This window comes from Armigeres subalbatus, chromosome 2, assembly GCF_024139115.2.
Source record: "Armigeres subalbatus isolate Guangzhou_Male chromosome 2, GZ_Asu_2, whole genome shotgun sequence".
Classification (NCBI taxonomy): Eukaryota; Metazoa; Arthropoda; class Insecta; order Diptera; family Culicidae; genus Armigeres; species Armigeres subalbatus.
Genome location: NC_085140.1, coordinates 295,703,868 through 295,730,574, shown reverse-complemented (window position 1 = coordinate 295,730,574; position 26,707 = coordinate 295,703,868). Strand labels below are relative to the sequence as shown.

Sequence of the window (26,707 nt, the reverse complement as noted above, 5' to 3'; positions counted from 1 at the left end):
ACTATCACAGATAACAGACATTGAAGCTAGAACAAATTTTATTGAAAATCCTGTGTAAACTTTTGAATTGATATACGTTGGCCCACTACTGCCATCTACTCAACTGATTGCGGCAGTACCTAAGGATGCAGCTGAATTACAACCTCCAAACGCAGCCAATGCATTTGACAGCCGCAATCGGGCTGCGTTTTCAATAACAATGATCCTTGCGCCATCTCCAATCGATTGCCAAACGCGATCCCAATTTAAAATACATTTGAATTAACGGTTGCGGATGTTTACACACGTATGAAATGCCAGCCTCAACATCTGTTATCTGTGATACTATTGTACTATAGTACCACAGACAAACAGACGTAACTCTTCATACAAACTGTTCGAAAAATTATCGTCATTCGCTTTTCGGAAAACACTACTGCCATCTTTATCAAATTTGCCGAAAACCACAGCCATGTGATTATTTACCATTTTGACGTTTGCTCCTAGCGCCATCTATATCAATCACCATCATCATCGTCATCAAACACAGAAAACATTCAGCAGCATATACACTAATCAAATGTCAAAGCGATTGAACACTAGCGCCTCTCTTGGCACAATCGCATGCTGAATGTATTGCAAATCAACCGTTGTACACGTGTACGATGTTGAAATGAGAAGTGTTACGTCTGTTTGTCTGTGGTATAGTACTTTCGGGTGCAACTCAAGTGGATGGTGAAAAAACTTTATTGCCGAATTGGAAGTTATTATTATTATTGTTTGGGGGATGTTTAAGTTATAGTAGGCCATGAATTTATCATCGCCAATAAATCATTCTCTATTCAAACGATTCAAACCTGTTCGCAATCAGAGGTTTCTTCATAGTTTGTCCTAGAACATTTCGTTTAGGATGATCAAAGCAATTATCAATGGGTCTGATGATCTGATTATCCAAACAATCAAGTCAAATCGAGACATTTTTCAATCAAAATCATTCAACCACGTGCAGACTCAACTCACTTAGCTTGCTATAACTTTTTTATAGCACAACCAAACAATTTGGTCGATGCGGTAGCGAACGCAGCGAACAGCTGATCTCGTTCGTTACAGCCCATGTGTGCGTATAGACAATCTGTCCCATATCCATCCACCCACACTGCTATTTTGTCGCGAAAGAGAAACGTCAAAAAGAGACGATTAATTTTTTCCTCCTAATAACTTGGCCCCTAAATCGCTAGTGCAAAGTCGTGTTTTTCGTTAAACTTCCTGAACTTTTTGTGATTAAAGTGTTACCAATCGTTAGCTGTTTGCACATTCCAGACCGTGAAGGTTGATTTTTCCTGGAAACAATGAAGGATTACACGAAAAAATGAAATCATCCTACTCTGCATGACAAGCTGCGCTTTGTAGAGCCATTCTCTTTGTGTTTTCACATATCGAGGCTTGCGCCTCAAGTAAATGCCACTCAACTAATCCTTCGTTATCTTGAGCTGATTAAACAACCGTACACCCTATTCCAGGTCCAAATGGAAGCAATCATTCAAGATCTCAACATTCCCAAGCGCCAGATTCGGGAAACGCGGAGCCCCAATCGATTCCAGCTGCTCGCTCATAAATCATGGCTGAAGGCGATTTCCCAGAGCGGGAAAGTGCCGAGCGACTTCCCACTTTATGGCAACGAAGCGTTCGAGTGGCCTCGCGGTGGCCCAAGCAGTGCCTGGTCACGGCTCTACATCAGCGTGAGTAGCTTTTTTTGCTTTTCATAACTTTTTCCTCCGTCTGCTTGGCGGTTTCGTAACAGTACTGTGCTGCTGTGCGCATTCAATTCGTTCCAACTCGTTGGGTTGGCTGGATTTGTTTTGATTATGCTGCGAATCGATCGAGCTCGGCGAAGATGATTTTCTTTTTCACGGGGGTATGTGTGAGGAAGGTTTGCTTTTGTCACGCACACTTCGAGTGGAAGAAGCATGCTTTCCGATTGCACGAATACTGTTGTACATTGTGTTTTGTTTTGATAACGATTCGTGCCTCACGTGTTTTGGTTTGTTTTGTTTTGGATGCATCTAAACGGTAGGTGGTTATTGACTGAAAATATATAAGCTTTTAAGACAATGAGAATGGATAGCTATCCCCGATGCCCCATTCATTAGGTTTTCTGTTCAATTATGGAAGTTCTAGTCAATCATGTAACAACAAGTAACAACTACAAATTGTAAGGTCATAATGCTCATGCTGATGTGAAGCAGCGTACACCGACATAACGAAGACATGGATAACCATCTGTTTCATATGGAGAAACTGTTTGCATGTCCTGCGAATTCTGGACAGGATCTGGAACCCAGTCTGAAGGAGGTGATGGTTCTGAAGAATATGTCCGATCCTTTCAACATTCTGACGACAGCATTAGAAAGTCAACAAGGAGCTAATCATGTAGCTGAAGCGAAAACTGCTGAATGTGGCTGAATGAAGCGCAAAAGCGAGCTGGAAGAAGCCATCGAGGCAAAAAGTCAATTGTATACACTCAGTTCAGCTCGGCATATTTTGATTCTTTTGCCGAGATCCGCACAGCCGAGCACTCGGTTAGTGACTTTCTGCTGATATCTCAGTTGAAAAATTAGTTTGTTTACTGCGGCACTCAAAGGAGCCACCGTAAACATACGTTCATTCAGCCGATATTCCAGCAAACGAACTTAAGCCGAGATTTGCACAGCCGAGATCGGTGGAAAAATTTAAGTTTGATAATAATTGCCTGATACCTGGCAATATGGAGCGCTAGTATCTAGCATCAGAGATGCATCCTGAACAGAACATGAGCCAAGAGCGTGCCTTGGTGTTCTTAGTTTGAACTCTGAACACAGTTCAGTGTGCACTGGGTTGGCACGCAGGCAAAACGATCATGGTAACTAAGATTCCTTGGATTTGAAACTATGCAAAAACATACGAGCATGCTTGATTTCTATCCGTTAGATGTCCACGTGTCCCGATACTAGCCGAACAATGTGTAGCATGCCGTTGCTTGAATTTGTTTACCTAGCATACAAGTTGCTAAGTTAGGTCAGTGCTCTTGAACAGTGTGCAGTGTTCAGAACGTTTTGAACACGAACACGCGTTCTCGTGTTCAGATGCATCTCTGTCTAGCATCAAGAGTTGGACGAGAACCCACAAAAAGCGGTTGGCCAGAGCCACGACTCGAAGAAACAATCTCGCGTAAACGGTGATAACAACAGCTTATTAGTCAAAGGTAAAGAAAGCCTTCCTAGCTAATTCGGAACACATTTTGGCGTTTCTTGCTGACCGTCCAACTGAGAGAAGATCATAAACATCGACCTGGAACCACTTCATGGTCGACAGGCTGGCAGTGACAGGTTGTACTGAAAGAGAAAAAGGCGTTCCTCGCTGATCGATCAACTGAAGATATCCTTAGAGCCATGGCGGGAAAGGTTGCCAAAAAGAGGTTGTGCAAGAACTAGAAGATAAACTAGCGTTTCTCGCTGACCGAGTAGCTCAAGATGGAACCATTCAACATTTTGAAAACGAGAGCAGTATCTCAGGCCTCGGTCAGACATATACCTATTTATATAACCAAGCATCTCAAGCTGGCGCAAGCTGTACTCCATGTTACAGAATCTAATTTGAAGTTGACGCTTGACTGTAACCGTTAGACAATACGGTGCCCAATCGTCGGTATAGAAATCGTCAGAATCTGCAGAACCGATGAGTGTAGTAGGAGTTTGCATGGAACTGGTGCGGTACTCTGGCAGAACTGAGGAGTATTTTGTGCAGCGAGATGATCTTGAATTCGATGTACGGAGCAAGGATGCTCTCGATTATTTAGTAATTTGCGTTCGATCATTTAGTAGTTTGTGAATAACTCATTACAGAAGCTGAATGTCAAAATGACTAACTCAGTGATTGGCAAAAGCACGGATGAAAAGGGAAGCCCAAAATGTATGGTTTGGTTCATTGCGTATCGTGTTCTTACGTGTGACGAAGACATACGAACAAAAGTTGTGGTATTCATAACTGAGCGACATCTCAAGCGAAAGATGATGCTATGTAGGAATCAGTAACCCTGTCTATGGGAAGCATACTCGAAAACCTGTCAATAGTGTGCTTCCATGCTATACATGTTGTTGTAAATTTGGAGCAAACACTGGATTTCTCTCATGGCAGAAACTGGTAGTATCGATGATGGACTATTTTTGTACAGATCAACTGTTGAATACAGGTATGGTAGATTAAACACTGCTTTCAAACAACTTTCCAATCTACCCTTTGCTGCAGCTCTCCAAATCGCTACAAGGTTTCGCAACTTAGATTGTACAAACGCGTGGTACATTGTTAACAAAGTTTTGCGAGGTAGAAACTTGGAGACCTTGCATAATACAGTGATCGTTCGCTAATTGGGGCACGACCTCACCCCAACTAGCGAATGCCGTTCGCTAATTGGGGCGTTTTGACAAGCGTCAATGTTGTTTACTGTTTGCATTCAACAAAGGAAAATTTTACACGCCAGAAAATATCGATCCCGCCAAACACGGAAACAAAACGTCAACGGGGTTTTGACATCACATTCTGACGTTTAGCTGCTTTTTAATTGGGTTTTGCCCCAATTAGCGAACCCCCAACTAAAAAGCGCCCCAACTAGAAAAAACCCAATTAGCGAATGTTCACTGTATATCAAATACCGAGCTGATGTTAGTTTTTCGTAAATCCACATTAGTACTCCACGAGAGTTTGGAATCAATCACTAAGCCAAGATGCTTGAAAATCTCCACCATGTCGATTGTATTATGAGGTCTCTGTGCGATACTGCTCCACGGTGTGGCAAATGTAGAATCAGAAATTTTGTTTTTGATAAATTCAGAGAAGGTAAGTCTTGGGCAGCAGGGACTATGTCCAAAGGCTTGACGACCCCTCCCCAGGCCATCTGCGAGTTGTGGGGCTTGCCTAGGTACCAAAGCTGTGGCACCACCAACGAGCTGGGAACCGGCTTCATAGTGCTGGGTAAGATGCGCCAACGTGTGATTGGGTGACAGCCAATCAACGCAAGGATGTGCAAGCTGAGTAATAGAGGCTGTTTCTTCAACTATAGCATCATCAACGTGCACTGCCCACACGAAGGGAGACCCGACGACGAGAAAGAAGCGTTCTACACACAGCTGGAGCAGGCATACGTTTGATGCCCACTGCGGGACGTCAAAATCGTCATCGGTGACATGAACGCACAGGTAGGAAAGGAGGAAATGTATAGACCGGTCATCGGACCAGAAAGTCTGCACAACGTATCGAATGACAACGGCCAACGATGCATAAACTTCGCAGCCTCCCGCGGAATGGTAGTCCAAAGCACCTTCTTTCCCCGCAAAAATATCCACAAGGCCACATGGAGATCACCTAATCAATAAACGGAAATCCAAATCGACCACGTTCTAATCGACAGTAAATTCTTCTCCGACTTCACGAACGTCCGCACTTACCGCAGTGCGAATATTGAATCCGACCACTACCTCGTTGCAGTATGCCTGCGCTAAAAACTCTCGACGGTGTACAACACGCGTCGAAGTCAGACGCCGCAGCTCAACATTGGGCGGCTACAAGACGGTAGACTAGCCCAAAAATACGCGCAGCAGCTGGAAGTGGCACTCCCACCGAAAGAGCAGCTAGGCGCAGCGTCTCTTGAAGACAACACTATGAAGAACACCTGAATGGCGATGTGGCAGACGAAAATGGCGTTATGGTGATGGACCTGAGAGAACGCGCGCAGGACATAATTTTACCGGCTCCGGATCTCCAGGAAATCCAGGAGGAGATTGGCCGGCTGAAGAACATCAAATCCCCTGGGGTTGACCAACTACCAGGAGAGCTATTTAAGCACGGTGGTGAGGCACTGGCTAGAGCGCTGCACTGGGTCAATTCCAAGATTTGGGAGGAGGAATTTTTTACCGCAGGAGTGGATGGAAAGTGTCGTGTGTCCCATCTACAGAAAGGGCGACAAGCTGGATTGTAGCAACTACCGCGCAATCACATTGCTGAACGCCGCCTACAAGGTGCTCTCCCAAATATTATGCCATCGAATAGCACCAATTGCAAGGGAGTTCGTGGGGCACTATCAGGCGGGTTTAATGGGCGAACGCTCCACCACGGACCAGGTGTTCGCCATTCGCCAAGTACTGCCGAAATGCCCCAAATACAACGTTTCTCACACATCATCTATTCATCGACTTCAAAGCCGCATATGATACAATCGATCGGGACCAGCTATGGCAGCAAATGCACGAACACGGATTTCCGGATAAACTGACAAGTCCGTCCAGCTATTTGGCTTCGCCGACGACATAGATATTATGGCACGTAACTTTGAGAAGATGGAGGAAGCCTCCATCAGACTAAAGAGGGAAGCCAAGCGGATCGGACTAGTCATCAACACGTCGAAGACGAAGTACATGATAGGAAGAGGTTCAAGAGAAGACAATGTGAGCCACCCACCGCGAGTTTGCATCGGTGGTGACGAAATCGAGGTGCTAAAAAAATTTGTGTACTTGGGCTCACTGGTGAGTGCCGAAAATGATACCAGCAGAGAAATTCGGAGGCGCATAGTGGCTGGAAATCGTACGTACTTTGGACTCCGCAAGAAGCTCCGATTGAATAGAGTTCGCCGCTGTACCAAACTGACAATCTACAAAACGCTACACCGGCAGTCCTCTACGGACACGAGACCTGGACGATGCTCGTGGAGGACCAACGCGCACTAGGAGTTTTCGAAAGGAAAGTGCTGCGTACCATCTATGGTGGGGTGCAGATGACTGACGGTACGTTGAGGAGGCTAATGAACCACGAGTTGCATCAGCTGTTGGGAGAACCATCCATCGTTCACACCGCGAAAATCGGACGACTGTGGTGGGTCGGGCACGTAGCCAGAATGTTGGACAGTAACCCGGTTAAAATGGATCTCGACAACGATCCGACGGGCACAAGAAGGCGAGATGCGCAGCGGGTAAGGTGGATCGATCAGGTGGAAGATGACTTGTGGACCCTCCGTAGACTGCTTGGCTGGCGACGTGTAGCCATGGACCGAGCCGAATGGAGAAGACTCTTATATACCGCACAGGCCACTTCTGCCTTAGTCTGAATAAATAAATAAAATAATGTTCCATTAACATGGTCAAGAAAAACAATACAATTTTTGCTATTTTCCCATGAAAATAGACAATGATCACAATGACAATGACAAATGATCCATAAAAACAATATTTTGATGCATAAAACTTCAAATTTGTGCATTTTTTAATCGTGATGATGATCTATAATTTCAATAATATGACCCATAATTTTAGTCATTTGATCCATAATTCTGGCCATTTGATCCATAACTTTGTTCAAAATATAATATATTATAAAATGAGGTTCTTTCTTAGTTGAAAAAGAACACTTGCAGTTAACTCGATGGTCTAGCTACGAATGAGCCACTGTTATTTATTCTCAGTACACCTTATCTCGCAGGCGTTATACATAATCCGATCGCAATAGTATTGCGCGGTCTTTGATTATCGAACTGTCATTTAACAGTACATTACAACTCTTCCCCCTTTAATGAGGTTTCAAATAACGAAATACTTAACAATACTAATTCAGAACTAAACATAAGAATTTACTTCGAATTGACATTTGTCATTCACGAATTCTAGAGATTACATTAATTTTCATAACCAACAATGTATAAATTCAGAGCACTATTCAATAGTATGTAAAATTGTTGTTCACATTAACTGTTCTCCTTCGTTTAGAACGCCTTGGAACAAAACTAGATTTGGTTCCTTCGCCTTGGTGTTTTCTTTTTCGTGTCTCTCTCTTAGTGCTTTCAGGGAAGCCGAGAAATGGTTCCTCGTCGTCTTCATTATGCATTTCCCCGGCCGCAATAGGAATCTTCACTGTCACGTTGGGTCTTATAAGGTCGTTCTCTTTAGCAAGGCGAAGCTGGGTCCGATGGGCCATTACCCGCACGTTTCCAGTTTCCACCTGAAATGTATTTTTAGAGAAGCGTTTTAGAAAAATAGCTTTCAACCAACGTGAGAGATGGTGGGGATTAGGGGAAGGAGGGGCAATATGCCCTAGCTAAGCATAGACTGTTTTTATACCTAAGCTATAACGATTTTTATGGGTGTTTCTACCTGACGCAACAGTTAAACAATATAGCTAGCTGATGCCATATTAAAATTAGAAAAAAATCTCAATCATATTGATAATATTCACATTTCTGAAAAGTGGTGATGGTGATATTTCGTTGCCAGAAAACTCATGAGGCAAAACGCCTTTTAGCAGGCAGCTCTTAGGGAACAATGTACCATGCGTCGGCACATCAGCATTCTGGTATGGACAGTGCGTGGAGACGCGAGTACATTGTAGGATAGTTCCACTAGGGCGTTTTGCATCGCCGAAATGTTAGATGTTTCATCAAAATGTGAAAAATTTCAGTTTTTCCTACATTCCTATCTATTATTTTGACACTTTTTTCACCTAACCTACATAATTACACGTCTAGTTTTATTAAGGCTATCTCAAAAATGGTAAATATAAGTGAATACCCGGAAGTCGTTATGCCCCGGTGGGGCGTTTTGGGGCCTCTTCCCCTATGGTTTTATACCATACTATGTCACCAGCCATCAGATTGTCTAAAGGATCTGGATTATTGTTAGAGCTAGTTGCATTTGCAGGTTCTTCATCTGGCTGTAGCGGTATTAGTTGGTTTTTGTAATGTCTTTTTGGATTTATTAAATCTACCAGAGTTTTCGGTGTAAAACAGAATATTCTTTCAGATGGGAACTGACCATCATTTGTCAAAGCACTATTACGATAATTAAACAAAAACAAATTGATCTGGTCCTCCAATTCTAACTCAGCGATCTCTCCATCAACTAAAAACTTCTTTAAAACTTCCTTCACTGTTCTTACTAGTCTTTCTGCTTGCCCATTACTTGACGGGTTATATGGTGGGCTTTTAAGCACTTTTATTCCTTGCCTTTCTAAAAACGTGCTAAACAACCCTGAGTTAAAAGGAGGGCCACCGTCAGATACAAGTACGTCAGGCAATCCATACCTCGCAAAATATTCTATCAACTTCCTCAGTACTTTACTACAATCTGTACCGCTTTTTATCCATTCTATCTCGACCCATTTGGAATGACTGTCAACTATTAATAAAAAGGTGTGATGTTTAAAAACAAAAGAAATCAATGTGAATTCTACTGAACGGGCGAATTGTTGGTATCCATTTGGATGTTATTTTCGGTTTGCTCACAATTGCCATGCTGTTGCATGCGTCACAACCTAAGACAAACTTTTCAATAGCAGCATTAACTCCAAACCAATATACTGTTTTTCTAGCCATTTGCTTCATCTTAACGATTCCAGAATGGTTGACGTGTAGTAGTTTTAAAATGTCTTTTTGGAGTACCTTCGGTATAACAACTCTATCTTGATATAATAAGCAATCTTCAACAATTTCCAAATCCTGTTGATTTGAGTACACGTCACTGTAGCATCTGTCTACTCTTTGTGGCCAACCATTTCTCAGAAATTTAATTATATTTTGCAAAAAGGTATCATCTTTTGTTGCCAATGCAACCGCTTTGAAATCAACCGGGAGACTTTTACTAAAATTTATGCTTTTTACAAACTCATAGTCGCATTCATTTGGAACTGTCTGCTGTAAAGGGAACCTAGAACAAAAGTCTGCATTTCCCATTTTAGCAGATGGCCTATATTGTATATCAAAATCATATATCGAGAGTTCCAATATATACCTCTGTATTTTTGTAACATAGATTGAATCCCCTGTCATAAGACGAGTTTGAACAATCCCATTGAATTCCACCACTTAATTGTATCCTGACAGATACGTATTTCGACCTCAACAGTAAGGCCGTCTTCAGTGTCTTGTACTTGACTCGACTTCGTCGAGTTGAGGTCGAAATACGTATCTGTCAGGATACAATTAAGTGGTGGAATTCAATGGGATTGTTCAAACTCGTCTTATGACAGGTGAAAACATTCCACTAAAAAGCTCAAAATAATTTTCTTATCATAGATTGAATGTTTCCCACTTTTACCAAAAATGCCCACTAACGGCTTGTGGTCAGTGAAAACCGTAAACTTCTGTCCGTAGAGATATTTATGGAACTTCTTGATAGTGCAAACTAAAGCTAAAGCCTCCAAATGTAGTATAGGGTATGATTTTTGAGCATCATTGAGAGTAAATGATGTAAAGCATATAGGTTTTTCAACATGATCTATGATGTGAGCAATTACCCCTCCAAGTCCATATGATGATGCGTCAGTTACAACAATAATAGGTTTTTGCGGGTCATAAAACTCCAAGAAGTTCGCCGATAACAACGCTTTTTTACTTTCTTCAAAAGCTTTACTACATTTGTTATCCCAAATAAATTTAGCGTTGTTCCGTAATAAGGCGTACAAATAATATAGTTTTGATGACAGATTTGGTAAAAATCTATTATAATAATTCAACAAACCTAAATATGATTTCAATTCAGTTACATTTTCTGGCGATTTTGCATTAGTTATTGTTGAAATTTTCTCTGGACATGGTAATAAACCATTCTCACTTATCACATGTCCCAAATAAGGCAATCTTTCAACAAAAAATTTACATTTTTGCCAATTTACTTTAATATTTGAAAGAGTCAGCCTTTGCAGAACTAAAAATAACTTTTTTTTGCAATCTTCATAATCTTTTCCTGCTATTAGAACATCGTCTAAGTAAGTTTTTACATGCTCAATACCGTCAAGAACTGTATCCATAACTTGTTGGAAGATGGCAGCACTGGAAGAAGCCCCTTGTGGTAATCTGTTATATGTATAAAGACCCTTAATAGTGTTAATTACCATAAATTTCCTAGATCTTTCTGACAAAGCCAATTGTGTATAGGCTCCCTCCAGGTCCAAGGCACAAAATATCTTACAACCAGCTAAACTCGCAAATACGTCTTGAGCAGTGGGCAAGGGATAGGTATTAGGGACCATAACTTTATTTATGGACACTTTGCAATCAATTACCAGCCGTATTTCATTATTCTTCTTCATGACGACTACTACAGGTGATGCCCACTGACTCGTTTTAATAGGAGTAATAACTTTCTCATTTTCTAACTTTGTTAAATAATCAATAACCCTTTGCCTTAACCTGTAAGGTACATCATACGCCTTCTTAAAAATAGGCTGGTCCGTTGTAAGCACCAAATCCGCATCAAAATCTTTGATGGGTGTCGAAAAATCTTTTACGAAAACACTGCCAAATTTCTCTTGTACTTCACGAGTCCTGTCGTCCTTGTTTCCTAAAACTAAATTATTGACACTCATTGTCCTTGAAAAAAATCGTCTCCATTCCGAATAAAATACGTCCAACCAAGTTCTTCCTAATAGCGGTATGAAGTCATTATTGCTATTCAATACCAATAACTGCAACTGAGCATGAACTCCATTAAATTCAACTAGCACTTCTGCTTCTCCTTCTATTTTCAATTTCGCACCATTCACCACCACCAATAGGAGATCGTCAGTTGCATTCTAGCAAAAATTCCGCTTGAGGCCCTTCCTAAATATTTTAACAACAGCCACTACACCTGATGGTATAATTGCAATATTTCCATTATCATGCGACAGGTGGTGTTGCTGTGTGTTTGTATCAATGTAATATTGCATATACACTAATGACATCTGCTGTTCGATATCGTAAGCTTTCAATGTTCCTTCCACACGCACGAGGTGGAGAACAGTCTTGAAAAAATAAGGCAAAGACAAAGGTGCTGTTTGAACGAGATGGCGCCACAACATTTAAAGTAAAATGAATTTCCTTGTATGGACAAATCATGCGTTCTCATTAACTACGCATCGCATCAATATGAAACCTAGGTCAAAAATGCAAACACACAGCAACCATTCAATGTTCCTTCCACACACACGAGGTGGAGAACAGTCTTGAAGAAATTGAAAGTATACAGCTAGAATTTAGTATGGAGGTACAATGAAATCTCTTTTATTGTTTAGAACTGTAAAACAAGTCGTGGGAACAAAAAATCTAAAAATTATTTGTTGCTTTTTGACCTAGGTTTCATATTGATGCGATGCGTAGTTAATGAGAACGCATGATTTGTCCATACAAGGAAATTAATTTTACTTTAAATGTTGTGGCGCCATCTCGTTCAAACAGCACCTTTGTCTTTGCCTTATTCTCTGCTATATCTCTTCAATGGTTTTCTGAAATTCAAAAAATACTGTGCTTTGCTAATAACCGAAACGGATGACCCACAGTCAACCTCCATTTTTAATAGTTTACCTTCTATTGTTAGTTCAACCAAACAAGGATCGCTTAATCTATTGATAGAGGAAACTAGCATGCACGTAACACTACCTGCGTCGCTTCCATCGTCGCTATCAGAATCAGAGTGAGTCCTCATACGGTTCAATAGCGCACTGATGTTCTTTTCTGCCGCTGCGCTGGGGCTGCATGTGTCCACCATGTTTACAGCATCCTTTCTCATATTCTTTAGCTTAAAACACCTACGGCGAATATGTCCCTTAATGCCGCAAAAATTGCAAACCATGTCGGCATAGTTGGGACGATTTGGGCGTTGCTGATATCTATCGATCGATCTAAATTTCGTTGAATCTCTCAAATTATTGTTCCCTTGGAGACCGGCGTCCCGTGGATACGACCTATATCCGAGTCTGCTTTTAACCGGAACCCTGTTTGGTGTGTTTAGGCTATGCGCTAAATCATACGTCCGTGATAATTGGTCTAATCTAGAACCGAATCGTATAGGTCCCTGATTCCTAATTGCCGCAATTTGATCATAGCTACTGAGTTTTAAGTTCAAGTTCTTTGCATTGGCCCCGGCCATTTCCCAGGTAGTAATAATTTTTTCAGCCATTTCTAATGTCAATTTTTCTTCGTTTAACAACTTTTGTTGCAGAGCTCTATCTCGTACTCCTGCAACAATACGGTCTCTGATAGCAAAGGATTTAAAATTACCAAACGAACAATACTCGGCTTGCAACTTTACGGACAGCACGAAGTCTTCGGCCGTTTCATCCGGCTGTTGAACCCGATTATTGAATTTAAGCCTTTGTATCAGATCAGATTCCGTTTTGTCGAACCGAGCGCGAAGTTTAGCAATCATGTCATCATAATCTATCTCCGACAAATTAACGTTCGGAAAGAGTAGCTTCAATTCCGCAAACACTGTTGGTCCGCCAAGTGTTATGAAATGGGCTCTTTTCGACTCAGCCGCAACATTATTGACAATGAAAAAGAAACCTAATCTTTCAACCCAATCTCCGAAGGGCGTGCCTTTACGATATGGCTCAATAGTAATAGCTATATTAGCATTAGCCATTTTGATAGTCTTTATCAAGAGAAAAAATATGAATAAGCAAACAATTGCTAGCCCAAAAACAAAGGAAATGAAAAGAATTGACTCACCGTCTTTCAATCTGTTCACCTGAAAGGTTACCGGTAACTTTGGATGACCTTGAAAGGAGCGCACCTCGACTTTGTCCAACCACGATTTTGTATCCGGCAGCCGATCTCTTCTCGTAACTGTCAGCCGCGTTGTTACCAAGGGCACCGGCGGGCTGGGGACCGTTTGGGAACGCTGTATAGCACAAACTTCCTTCAAAACCGGGTAGTTGAACAATAGAGTCACGCTTAAAATTTCACTTTGTCACTATCAGTTCACGTGCCTATATGAAGAGATAATTACATACTTTTAATATATTTAGGAATAGGTAATACTTTTTATTTCTTCTGTAAGATGCAAACAAATTGTCTCCTTCAAATAGAACCTTTTTTTTACGTGGAATGGTTTCGGTTATTCACTTACACAATACAATGTCAGTAGAATGGTCAAACAATGACTTTGTAGAACAATGGTCAAAATTCCTGGTGATTTCTGTAACATTAGAGTCCCTCACATTGGAAAACCTGATTTATACTCACGAAATTGTTTCAATTTTAGATGAAATAACCACCAATAGCGAACCCAAAATGAAACTGCGTTGCCTTTGAAGATACTTATTCCACAAAGTCCGCACCGTTGTTTGTCCTCCGACTGTGTGTGATTTGCGGTATACCTTTTGTTAGGATGTTGTGGTTGCAGTACCAATCTTGGATAAATGAGATAATTAGATTATCCTGGCTGATGTGAAGCACAAGTTTAAGTTTTCACTTTTCAAAAAAATATATTTTTCCTCGTCGCCAACTATAATATATTATAAAATGAGATTCTTTCTTAGTTGAAAAAGAACACTTGCAGTTAACTCGATGGTCTAGCTACGAATGAGCCATAGTTATTTATTCTCAGTACACCTTATCTCGCAGGCGTTATACATAATCCGATCGCAATAGTATTGCGCGGTCTTTGATTATCGAACTGTCATTTAACAGTACATTACAAAATGATCCATAGTTTTGGTGATATGATCCATAAATTTAGCTAAATGATTCATAGATTTTGAAAAATGTGTGGATCAATTAATATAGTTTCATTGACCTTCTTTCCAAGCATTATGGATCACATTATCAAAATTATGGATCATCATCAGGATAAAAATTGCGCACATTTGAAATTTTATGGATCAAAATATAGTTTTTATGGATAATTTTTTAAAGATTTATGGATCATAAAATTATTCTTTATGGAATCTCTCAAACAATTTTATGGATTTATGGTGGCGTTTTATAGGACATTCAGATGTTATTTAAGGATCGTTTTTCATTTTTTATAAATCGTTTTTGCATATTGAACGGTGCAAAGTAAGGGCTGCCGTTAAATAACCCATCCCCTTGTAGTTATCTATGTGGTAATCAAATATTATAGGATGCTTAGAGCGATGGAAAGTCATAACCGCACATTTTGGAACTCTGATCGCAAGCTTATTTGCTTGACACCAGAGAGCAAACATATTAATCAGCTTTTGCAGATGAGTGTAGTCTTCAGTGGTAAATTTGGTCGAAAGTCGCTTTCAAATCCGCATATATAATATCCCCCTATTGAAGGTGATGTCACGGCAAATAATAGCAAGACATGACATTGAATCGAGCTTTAAAAGTAAATTAGATTGAAAGAAAATTGTTCTGATTTTATCATCTATATCAGTGGTGCTCAGCACTTTGGGCGTTTTTTTCTTTAATTTACTTCTCACACAATAAAAATGAGCTTTGACTATACACATTAGCACTTGGTTGAAAGCTTTCAAATATATCTATTTGCTGAGGGAAATAAAACGGATATTGATGTCAAATTCAGTCCGTACGAAACGATCAAAGCAAAACAAAAGTGCGGCCCGCGGGCCGCAAGGTAATTTAACTTCGATCAAGTCGTACGGAGTGGTTTTAACACCAATATTCGTTTTAATATCTTCAGCTGATAGATATATTTGAAAGCTTTCGTCCAAGTACTAACTTGTAAGGTGAAAGCTCATTTTTATTGTGTGACAAGCAAATTAAACGAAAAAACGCACAAAATGCTGAGCACCACTGATCTATATCATCTAGCAAAAAAAATGTGTTATTGCTTTCGGTTCCCATGAAAAGTGAGATTAAAAACCGAAAGTTCATTCTTTGTTCAAAAGATGATTTACGCATTTACCAAGAAAAGCTTCAGGTGTTGAAAATAGAAGAAATGATGATGCGGCCGACACCTTTCTCACTGAAAGTTATTTGGCCGAAATTGACATACGGCCGATAATGCCGAACGGTCAAGCTGGTCATTTGGCCTAATAGACCATCTAACCGAAAACGTCGTTAGGCCAAAATAGTCGTTTGGCAGAATGGGGTTTTTGGCCGAAAGGGTTGTTTGACAGAATGTACCATTTGCCCGAAAATGCCAATGCCTAACATGTCGTTTGACCAAACGGTTCATACGACCGTCAATCTAGATTGCTTTGAGAATAAGTCGTTTGTGCGAAAGGGAGTTTCTTTCGGTAGCGAAATCATAGCGTCAGTGTCGATCCGAACATCGGCTGTCTCCAGGTGGCTGCTACAGCAATTTATTCACTATTGTGTTGTTTGCAAAGATGTTGTCAGCACAAAATGATAGTTTCTCACCGACTCTGAACTTTATTCAAAGTGCAAAACATAATCGCACGTGTCGGAAGGAAACGACGTTTTAAATTTATTCGTATTATGACTGAAGAAAATTCTATGGCCTCAGTAATAGTGGTTTCTAGAGTTTGCCGTCGGCGGAAAGTGAAGTTTTCAAGCAAGATTCTGACCTTTGTTTTGCCGCTATGAGTGGTTTAAAGTACGCATTGTTGAAGATAAATCAACGTAACGAAATTTTCTCACAACATTCGGACTATCGGTTGCTCGTTTCGCTTCTGTGGCGTCTGTTGCGGTCATGCATTTCTTCAACGGTGGCATCTGAAGTACCCTCCAATGTCAATCAGTGGAAGCAGCTCTCAAGCCCCAACTTTCTTGCAAAGCCAAAGTATGGAGTCGAAAGACGCATTATTAGAAATTAATCGGTTCTTCTCAGGACCACCATTCTATACAAGGGGAGGTTGAGGCAAGACGAGTTTTTCTTAAAGTCTTATGGAGCCACTTCAAAAATTAACTCGCATTGATGGCATCAATAGCAGTCAAATGAAATTTTTAATCAAGATTCTAATTTGATTTTGCTTCTGTTTGTGATTAGGAATACGCATTATTGAAAATAATTCGGTTCTTTTCAAGACCAACTTTCTTCTCATTCCGAGAAGAAATTTATTCATTTTACAAAACACGTCTAGCTTTCGGTCGTGTCTTGTGATTTTATCGCAAGATTCGAGTTAATGAGTGGTTGCTGATAATGATTGAAAATAAATCGGTGCTTGTCAGGACCACTAATATATTTGGAAGAAAGTAATAAACCATACTGTGATACTCTGACTATAGCAAACTCGTGGCATCCAGTAAAATTTTCTCGCAAGACTTTGAGACTGAAATTTGATGGCATCAGTATCGGTCCGAGCAGCGGTGGTCGGTAAGTGATTGACAAGAATTGAATATGATTGCGTCAAAAAGTAAAATTTGCCCGTAAGATTCTATCTTCGGATTTGTTGCTATTAGTGATTTGAAATGCGAATTATGGAAAAAAAAAATTGGACTATTGAAAAGAATTGGTTGGGTTTAATACATGAGAGAGTTGAAACGAATTTTATTTAAAGTACAAAACATAATCGCTTGGCGACGGTACATTCTGTAGCGTTTAACAACCTTATATTTTCATGACGCTACAATTATCATTGCACCAAAAGGTTTTTTTGTAGTTTACATTTTCAACCGAATCGCCCTTCAGCCAAATCGTTCTTCTGCCAAACGGCCATTTCAGCCTAACGGCATTTTCGGTGAATTGACCTTTTCGGCCAAACTAACAATAACAATCTGACAAACGTCCATTTCGGTCAAACGGTATTTTCCACCAAATGACCTATTCGACCATACGAATTTTCGTAGTATGTCGCTTTCGGTCATATCGTTCCTATTAATGCTACGTTTATACAAGGCAAGTGAATTGAGCAAATCGCTTGAATCGAACGCGAACTGAACGTGTAAACACCTTAATTTAATTCACTTGAACGAAAAGAAAGTTGAACATGTTCAACTTTTGGCAATTCAATTGAATTCAACTGAGTTGTTCAATTCACTTGCCCTGTCAAAACGTAGCATAACCGTTTCTGCCAAACAGAATTGAGTTAGCTGACGGTCGGTCTAACGTGTTATTCGGCCAAATGACTTCCGATTGACTTACGATTTTCAGCCAAACGACTCTGGTCAGCTGAAGTAAACTCTTTGAATTCCATAACGTAACGCGTGATTATTTTCTGACCATATTTCCCTAAAGAAATGCCAAAACTTCCGAGCTTGAAGCCAGTCTAAAGTCCTACTTCTCTTCCACAGGTCTACAAAAAGCACCCCACCAAGGTCATCCCGCTGCCGCGCAACAAACTACTCGCCAACCTCAACAACGGCGATGCGCATCCCTCGGAGAACGAGGACCCGCTGCACTACTCTCAGCTCTTGCAGTACGTCTCCCAGACGAATCACAAGAATCTCTGGAAGACTGCCTATCGTAAGTATGCCGCCTCGCGACCCGATCATCATCAGCACCAACCGCCCCATCCAGCAAACACAAGCAATGCCCAGCAGCACTTTACCAGCATGGGAAGCTTCGATAATGGCAATAACTCCACTATCAGTGGCCTCAATAGTACAAAGAAACACCAGCAGGAGAACAACAACATATCAGCAGCGCTGCTTCCATACGACTTTGTGCTGCGGGAAGCGTTGACTCGGACCTACGGATGTCGTGTCGTACGGTTGGACGTCTGCACCGAGGACGGGGGAGTTGTCACGGAACAGACCTGTTCACTGATGCAGCCACATACCAATCTATACCCAGTGCTGGGAGCAATTGAGACCAACATGAACCTTTACTTGATTTTTGATCCATTTATTGAAAACAATTTGTTGGACTGCGTCACTTACAGCCCGGCCATCCTCGAGAAATCTCACAACAAACCGCTGTTCTTGATTTATCAATTACTGAATCTGATGAAATCGTTGCACGATCGTGGGTTAAATATGGGCAACATAGGTCTGGGCGATATCCATCTGACGGAGAACTTATGGGTGAGAGCCATTCCTAACCTAGAAGCAAACCTCTTGGAGTTTGACGACGACATCCAACGACAGCTGGAAGAACTCAGTTCAAATCGGCTGGGCCTGAGCAGAGATTCGAAAGTAAGGCTTCTCAAAGGGCTTGATCTCAAATATTCATTGAAAGACTACTGCGAAATGTGGTGTCATGGACAGTTGTCAAACTTCGACTACCTCACGATTCTGAATAATCTGGCCGGACGGAGAATAGGCTGCCCCGAGCACCATCACATTATGCCATGGGTTACCGATTTTTCCACCAGAAACGGACAGATTTGGCGAGATTTGAAGAAATCCAAGTTCCGTTTGAACAAAGGCGATGCGCAGTTGGATCTGACGTTCCAGGCGGCGATTGGTACGGAGGGAACCGTGCCTCACCATGTATCGGATGTTCTCTCGGAAATCACTTACTACGTTTACATGGCCCGCAGAACCCCCAAGTCTACGCTGTGCAAGTACGTCCGGCCAATATGGGTTCCAGCGGAATATCCCGTTTCGGTACAACGCTTACACGAGTGGACGCCAGACGAGTGTACTCCGGAGTTTTTCACGGATCCGTCAGTATTCAAAAGTATTCACGAAGATCTACCCGATCTGGAGGTGCCGATTTGGGCAACCTGCCCGGAAGACTTCATCGCAAAACATCGGGAAGCATTGGAGAGCCAGTACGTCTCGGAGAAGCTACACAATTGGATTGATCTCACATTTGGCTACAAACTGACTGGGTCGTCTGCGATCAAGTCGAAAAATGTCTGCCTATCGCTGGTGGACAAACATCAGAATCTCTGTCAACGTGGAGTAGTTCAGCTGTTCACCAATCCTCATCCGGTGCGACAGTTTACCACCATCTGGAATGGGAAAACTCCTCCGAGGTTGTCGACGCTGCAGGAATCTCGACAGAGGTTGACTCGCAGTTCGGAGGATCTCTCCCGTCAGGGTTCAAGTTCCGGATATTCTGGATCCGATTCCGGCGGGTTTTATCCGGAGTACACCTCTTCACCTCAGAACCGATATTCTTCCCAAATCCTACGCTCGGGGAGCTGCAAATCGGAATCCATAGAGCGATCGACTAGCTACCACATCAACGTACAACCCAAAGCTCCTTCAATGTTGGCTCTACCGAAGAATTATAATCCTGTGGCTCAACTGAACGCAGTGGAAAATTTGGGAGTATTCATATCCAAAACCTTCCAGGCTTCCCTAGCGACGGATGACTCGGGGAAGGATGCAGCAAAGAACAAACTGTTGGATGATGATTTTGAGCTGTGGAACGTGAGCACCGCAAGTAGCTACGATCGAGAACTGGGTTACGAAACCAACTCGTTTACCAATCGATTGTTTTCGGAAGCTTACGAGGCATCTTTGTTGAAAGACAGAAAGATGTTTCAGAATCTTCGTTCTCAGAGTCTGCAGAATCAACCTAGTTCGAGGCATACATTTAAGCAACTGCTCTTGGACGTGCGGACAAACGATCTGAAGGTGCTGGGATGTCTAATTGTGGAATTGTTTTTGGCATCGAAGCTACGGCCGCTGGGAAGTTGCGTTCAACAAGACTTCGAAAGTAGATTTGAGTCTTGCGTGAAACTTGTAAGGAAAGATCTGAAACTAATCCCGGTTTGCGTTCAATATGCCGTAAAGTTACTTCTTGGAATTGATTCTCCTGAACTGGACACCACTGTGACGGAGAAAGGTCTTCCGCATCCGTCGCCTCATCAGTTTCTACAGCCTCTGCTGTCCAGCCTGTTGATTCCGTTTCCATCTCAATATCCACGCATTTACCAGACAATAAAAGCTCTGAATCATTTCGAGGAGTCAACTTATCTACTTGATCTGCATACGTTCTTCGACTGTGATGGCAAAAGCTGTGCGCGGTATGTGAATCTTGATAAAATTCGAATAGATTTCCGCCGACGGATAGCGGAGTGTAAAGTCAATTGCTGTGTCGCCTTAACAGAAGGTCTGCTGGAACCATGCGGTACTGAACAGTACTCTACTGTTGAACTTCTCCTTCCGCACTTCATCGAGTTGATAAAAGCCGATGACACGTCGATTCTAGCTGCCTGGAACCTTTTCGACACTATTTCTACCGCTTTGGGAATCAGAGGCACTCAAAGACACCTCCTGCAACCGATTCTTCTGCTCTACGAATCGGATGAAAACGAGACCCGAATCAACCAGCAACAAAATCCACAACTGAGCAATGATCCGGGAACATTGAAGTTCACCAGAAATAGCTCCTTCAAGTCCCGTAAATCGGTAAAGCTCTACCACCATAGCTTTCTTCTCAAACTGATTGTGCGATTCGGCTTACGCTGCTTCCTGGAGAACTTCATAGCACCGTTGGTAGAAGCTGTTGGCGGCTACAAGGACGCTGACCTCAACCAACCATACCACTTTCATGAAAACCTTCCTAGCGGTGATTTCAGAAGATCACGGTCATGTAGGAACTTCAAATTAAGAAGCGACACCAGCATCGAACCGTCATCCGCTCATGGCAATGCAACCAGTCCAGGGCACGAATCGTTGTCCATCTCAAACACACTTGTCTCTCCGGATGCGTCAGAGAAAACGATATCCCCCACAGTTGCTCAAAATCTACCCCTCGATGATGCATCCATTGACGAAGACATTGAAGAAATGTTTAGTTTCGATGAAGATCCTCCGCCGGAACGTGTCAAGAAGTTCAAGACAATTATCAATGTAGGAGGTGAAGAGTACAGTGACACAGAAATGGAAACTGCTATGAAGAGAATCATAGAGGACTTCGATATGAAAGCTGACTGTACTAGTTTTGATCTACCGCTGAACCACTCACAGGCGGAAGAAGCAATCGAAGATTCGCTGGAGGATGAGTTCGTTCTGTCACAGGAGTCTATTACGGGAAGCATGGAGAAACTCAACCTAATTATAGCCGTTACTTCAGAGTCTGATCTCGAGAAGGGCGATCCCAAGTCACCAACAATTCCAATCCCTTCTTCTTTCCGTAGAAGTATCGAGCTCAATTCCATAGGCTGTGAAATTGGAAGTAAGAAGAGCGTAGATTCTATGGAGTTTTTATGCAAGACTCCACAACCAGATCATCCTATGAAGAATGCCCCAGCTGCTAACCAAAACGCTCAGAGAACCTCTGACACAACCAAGACTAGATCGACTCGCATCTCGGAGATGAGTTCGGAGAGTTTGATTTGGTTGTCTCATCGCTTGGGCCCAGTTCTGAGCGCACGCTACCTCACCAGGAACCTGCTTAAGATGCTCACCCTTTGTTACGTCGGTCCTGAAAATCTCGTTCCATGTGATACAACCTCCCGCAGTCAATCCAGGAATAGTCTCAATTACTTTACGATATCCGATGGCTGCGTGGTTGGCGATGAATCCGCTCAACGCGTTATCGAGTGTTTAACGTCGATATCGGCCCTCTTCGGTGATCAATTCATCTTACTTCAGTACTTTCCGCATGCCAGTGAACTGATCGCACTCTGTCGCAAGAAAACCACCCAAACTTTAGAAGGAGGCTTAATTAGTTCACTGCAGCTTGTCAAATGTCTGATTCCGTACCTCAATGATAGCACCGTGATGGACCAACTTCAGGACTTCCTTCTTCGTTCAGTCATCCATCCGATTATTCGTCTGCTGGAGTCAACCAAATTTGTCATGCCAAGTGGATTCCTCGCTCGATCGGTTCTGGCTCGGAAACTCGTCGATACTCTCTACGTGATCTCAAATCGCATCGGTCGAGAAATGACAAGGGAACACATCTGTGTTCCGGCGTTGCAACGTTTCTTCCTCATCTTCGACAAAGCCTACGGCCAAAGCGAGCACTTCAGAGACCTGAAAAATCGCACGGATTCTAGTCCATGTAGCTCCGGAACTGATGATTCCCACATTATCGAATTTCGTCGGGACGGAGGAACAAGAGAACTTTCTGTGAGTGGTCCGGAGATTCGTCCAGCTAGAGTCAAAGGACAGGAACCGCTGGACAGTTACACCCCACCGAGTGCTTTAGACCACGATCTTCAATTGGAACGCGAATCACGCCCTCCTATCCAAGGTTGCGTTCGCTCGAGAGCCATGGAAGAAATTCGAGACGTCTTTACCCCAAATCTTGCCTATTGTTCATTCCTGCCGTTCCTCAACTACCTCGGTCAGCTAGAAATGTCACAAACGCTGAAAAACATGGCCCTGGTGCTGAACCTCTGCCACGATCACGAACAGCCGGACTATTCGAGGGAAGAGTACGGCAGGTTCAAATCAGACGCCGATCGAGACGATGAAGAGAGCCAACTGGAGTCACTGAACTGTTCGAACACGTTCGGTTCCAACATCATCGGCAATCGTATCGAAGTTCGAAACGATTCCAACAAAATCGAGCTGGACCAAAAGGAACTGCTAGGGATGGTGACGTACCGTTTGGATCAGGTGAACAGCGCTCGGAATTTGCGGGGGAATTGGTTGGCTTACTGGGAGCACGAGATCGGTCGCTCAGACAAAGACAATCGGTTCAATTTGAAGCAGATCAAGCTGCAAACGTATAGCGGACACACGAACTCAATCAAGGCAGTGCTGGCGCTGGACAATGAGAACAGTTTCATCTCCGCATCGAAGGACAAGACCGTTAAACTGTGGTCGCTGCGCAGTGAAGGCGATGGCAATAAAATGTCATCCTGCCAATTCACTTACATCAATCATCGCAAATCCGTGCATTCTCTGGCCTTCCTGGAATCGATGAGGTGAGTCTTTTAGAAAACTTATTAATTAGGGTACATACCTACTTATGTATTTTATACTGTTTCCCAGATTAACCATCTCTTGCGATTCTGGTGTCCACCTGTGGGATCCATTCGTAGGAGCCCAAATCGGTCAGTTGGACGTTCCGAAGTACACTCCCGTTTCGGTGGTGAAGACATTCCCGTCACCCAGTTGCCTGGTACTGGCCGGAACGGCCGACAGTTGCATCCGCATGATCGATGCCCGTACTTTCAGCTACTGTAACGAATGGCGTGTTTCCAGTGCGCCGGTTGGTTCGGTAAGAACCATTGCTATTTCCCCTTCTGGTGCGTGGATCGCCGTGGGTCTCAGTTCCGGGCACGTAACCGTCCTCGATGGACGGACCGGATTCATCATTTCCTCCTGGCGAGCGAATGACAGTGATCTCCTGCAGCTGCTGGCACCGAACGAAAACCAACTGATCAGTACCAGTTTGGATTATTCTCTCAGTGTGTGGAACCCTAGCACGGGAAACTTGCAGTTTAATTTGAAGTAAGAAACTTGAAGTTCCTAAATATCGAATTTGTACCATGAAACCCTCTTTTTACCTTTTACCACAGAAACCGTCCCGAACCAGTCCACTGCCTCACCAGCAACGGTCCGGAGCTGATCGTTGGTACTCCTACCAACCGGATCGGTGTCTACGGAGCCATCAGTACGGATACGACCTTCTCGTACACCAAACTGCGCTCGGAGACGTTCAAAGGCGTGTTGACCAGTTTTTCGCTTCTGCCGCTTAACCGGATGCTGCTAGTCGGTGGCGACAATGGCACCATTGGTTTACTCTGCTAGAAAGCATTTCACCATATTCGAATTTGCTCGAGGAAACCTGTGCATTCCGAACTCCAGAAAACAAAACCACTGCTGTTGCACTAGCAGTTAAACTCTGAAAGCATTCCAAGGTTAGAAAAAAAGAAGACATTTCGAATACCAAGAAGTTCGTCATTTTTTGTTTGATGTTTTTTTTTCTTGTGAGTTATAGTAGTTATTCAATACTTATTACCATTTGTATCTTATACACATCTAGTGTGGATATATGAGAATTGATATTGTGAAGATAAGCATACCAAAAATATTATTAGAATAAGCATGATTGATTGAAACGAAACTACTGGTGGTTATCAATTAATAGAATAAATGAGAAATTCATTTACCAAAATTTAATAAAATCAATAATGGCTATCTACGATTAGGAAAAATTTAAGCTCATAACTCAATATCTATCCCATTATCGGCATTGCTGCTAGTGATGCCAGTCTTCGAAAACATCAAAAAACCAGCGCCGGGCTTCTAAATCTAAAGATAGAAACTTTATTGAAAAAGTTTATAATCATGTACGAATGAAAACACTCGTTGACCTTCTTGGCAGAATCTTCGGAAGTTTTCCTTTACACTTACTTTACTTATGGATCCTGTACACCTCCGGTAGTGCAAAGGGCCGACTTGAAAGATCTCCATCCTGAGCGATGCCCGGCTATCGCTTTAACCTGTTGCCAGGTTAGATTTCGGTCGACTTCTTTTATTTCTTTATTGAGGCTTCGCCGCCATGAGCCTCTGGGTCTGCCTCTGCTGCGATGTCCCGCTGGGTTCCAGTCTAATGCTTGCTTACAGATTTCGTTTCCGCCCCTACGTAGAGTGTGGCCGACCCAGCCCCACTTCCGATCCCGAATTTCTGTTGCTATCGGCCTCTGATGACAACGACGATGGAGCTCGTTGTTTGAGATCCAGTTGTGAGGCCACCAGGCCCAGGCATCTATTGATGAACACCTGCAGCCGTTGAGTGTTCTCCACTGATACACACCATGTTTCGCTAGCATATAACAGCACAGATTTCACGTTAGAGTTGAAAATTCGTATTTTGGTGCGTTCACTTATCTGCCTGTTTTTCCAGATATTTCTTAAACACGCAAAGGCAGCCCTTGCTTTCTTGATCCATGCGCCTATGTCGATCTTGGTACCGCCGTCTGACGCCATTTGGCTACCAAGATATTGGAAGCTTTCAACATTCTCCACTGGTTGCCTGGCTACTGTGAAACTGGAAGGAGTCACCGTGTTTACATCCAACGATTTGGTTTTGTTGACGTTGATGACTAAACCTGCCGAGGAGGAGCGATCGGGCTGGGGCTTTATTCGATTTCATGCTTTGGATGGCTGTTTGAATCTCTAGCAGTGATGGAGCTTCGGTATTGACACGTGTTATACGTCGGATCCTAGGCAGATCATGCCGAGGTGGTGATGGCCTGGTTGGCACTTGAAAAAGTTGTTCGAAGTGCTCGAACCAGCGTTTCAGCTGGTCAGTTGGGTCGGTCAATAACTGATCATTCGCGTCTTTCACAGGCATCATTGCATTCATCTTCGCCCCGCTTAAGCGTCGTGAGATATCGTAGATAAGGCGAATGTCACCGGTTGCGGCGGCTCTCTCTCCTTCGTCGGCCAGAGAGTCTGCCCACGCTCGTTTGTCCCGTCGACATGAGCGTTTTACTTCCTTCTCAAGAGCCGTGTATCGTTGACGGGCTAAGACTTTGGCTCCTCTGATTTTCGATCGCTCTATCGCGGCTTTGGCTTCTCTTCGCTCCTCTATCTTCCTCCAGGTCTCATCGGTGATCCGTTGCTTTCTCTGGGTGCATAGTTCGCCCAGATTGTTCTCGCTGGTGGCGATGAAGGCATTCTTGATGGCGGTCCATTGGTCTTCCACGCTGCCACCTTCCGGAATATCTGCAGCACGCGTCTCCAGCTCTTCAACGAAGGACCGTTTCACCGTGGCATCTTCCAGTCGGCGTGTGTTGAATCGTCGTCCAACTCTTTCCTCCTGCCGACGAATCCGCGCAATGCGCAGGCGTATTTCGCCGATGAGGAGGTGATGATCAGACGCGACATCGGCACTACGTTTATTCCGTACATCAAGAAGGCTCCGTTTCCATTTTCGGCTGATGCAGATGTGGTCGATTTGATTTTCGGGAGACCCACGTGACCTTGTGAACCGGTCGATGAGGGAAGAGCGATCCCTCGATCACCATGTCGTTATTACCACAAAATTCTGCGAACAGCTCTCCGTTTTCGCTCATTTCTCCGAGACCATGGCGTCCCATAATGCGCTCATGGTTCGAGTTGTCGGATCCGATCTTCGCATTGAAGTCGCCCAAACAGATCTTGATATCACCCTCCGGAATTCTATCTACGACGGCATTGAGTTGACTGTAGAAGTTCTCTTTGTCTTGCAGATCGGCAGCATCGGTTGGCGCATAA

The 26,707-nt window shown here is 42.9% G+C and overlaps 1 protein-coding gene across 1 annotated transcript; it reads left to right on the top strand.

Moving 5' to 3' along the window:
- Nucleotides 1–1,162: 1,162 nt before the first annotated feature.
- Nucleotides 1,163–24,569, top strand: LOC134212441 (WD repeat-containing protein 81). Its single transcript, XM_062690307.1, has 5 exons — nt 1,163–1,433; nt 1,500–1,718; nt 17,939–23,424; nt 23,492–23,953; nt 24,022–24,569. The coding sequence occupies exons 2-5, from the start codon at nt 1,506–1,508 to the stop codon at nt 24,251–24,253; spliced, it is 6,393 nt and encodes a 2,130-aa protein (XP_062546291.1). The 5' UTR covers nt 1,163–1,433; nt 1,500–1,505; the 3' UTR covers nt 24,254–24,569.
- The last annotated feature ends 2,138 nt before the right edge of the window (nt 24,570–26,707 follow it).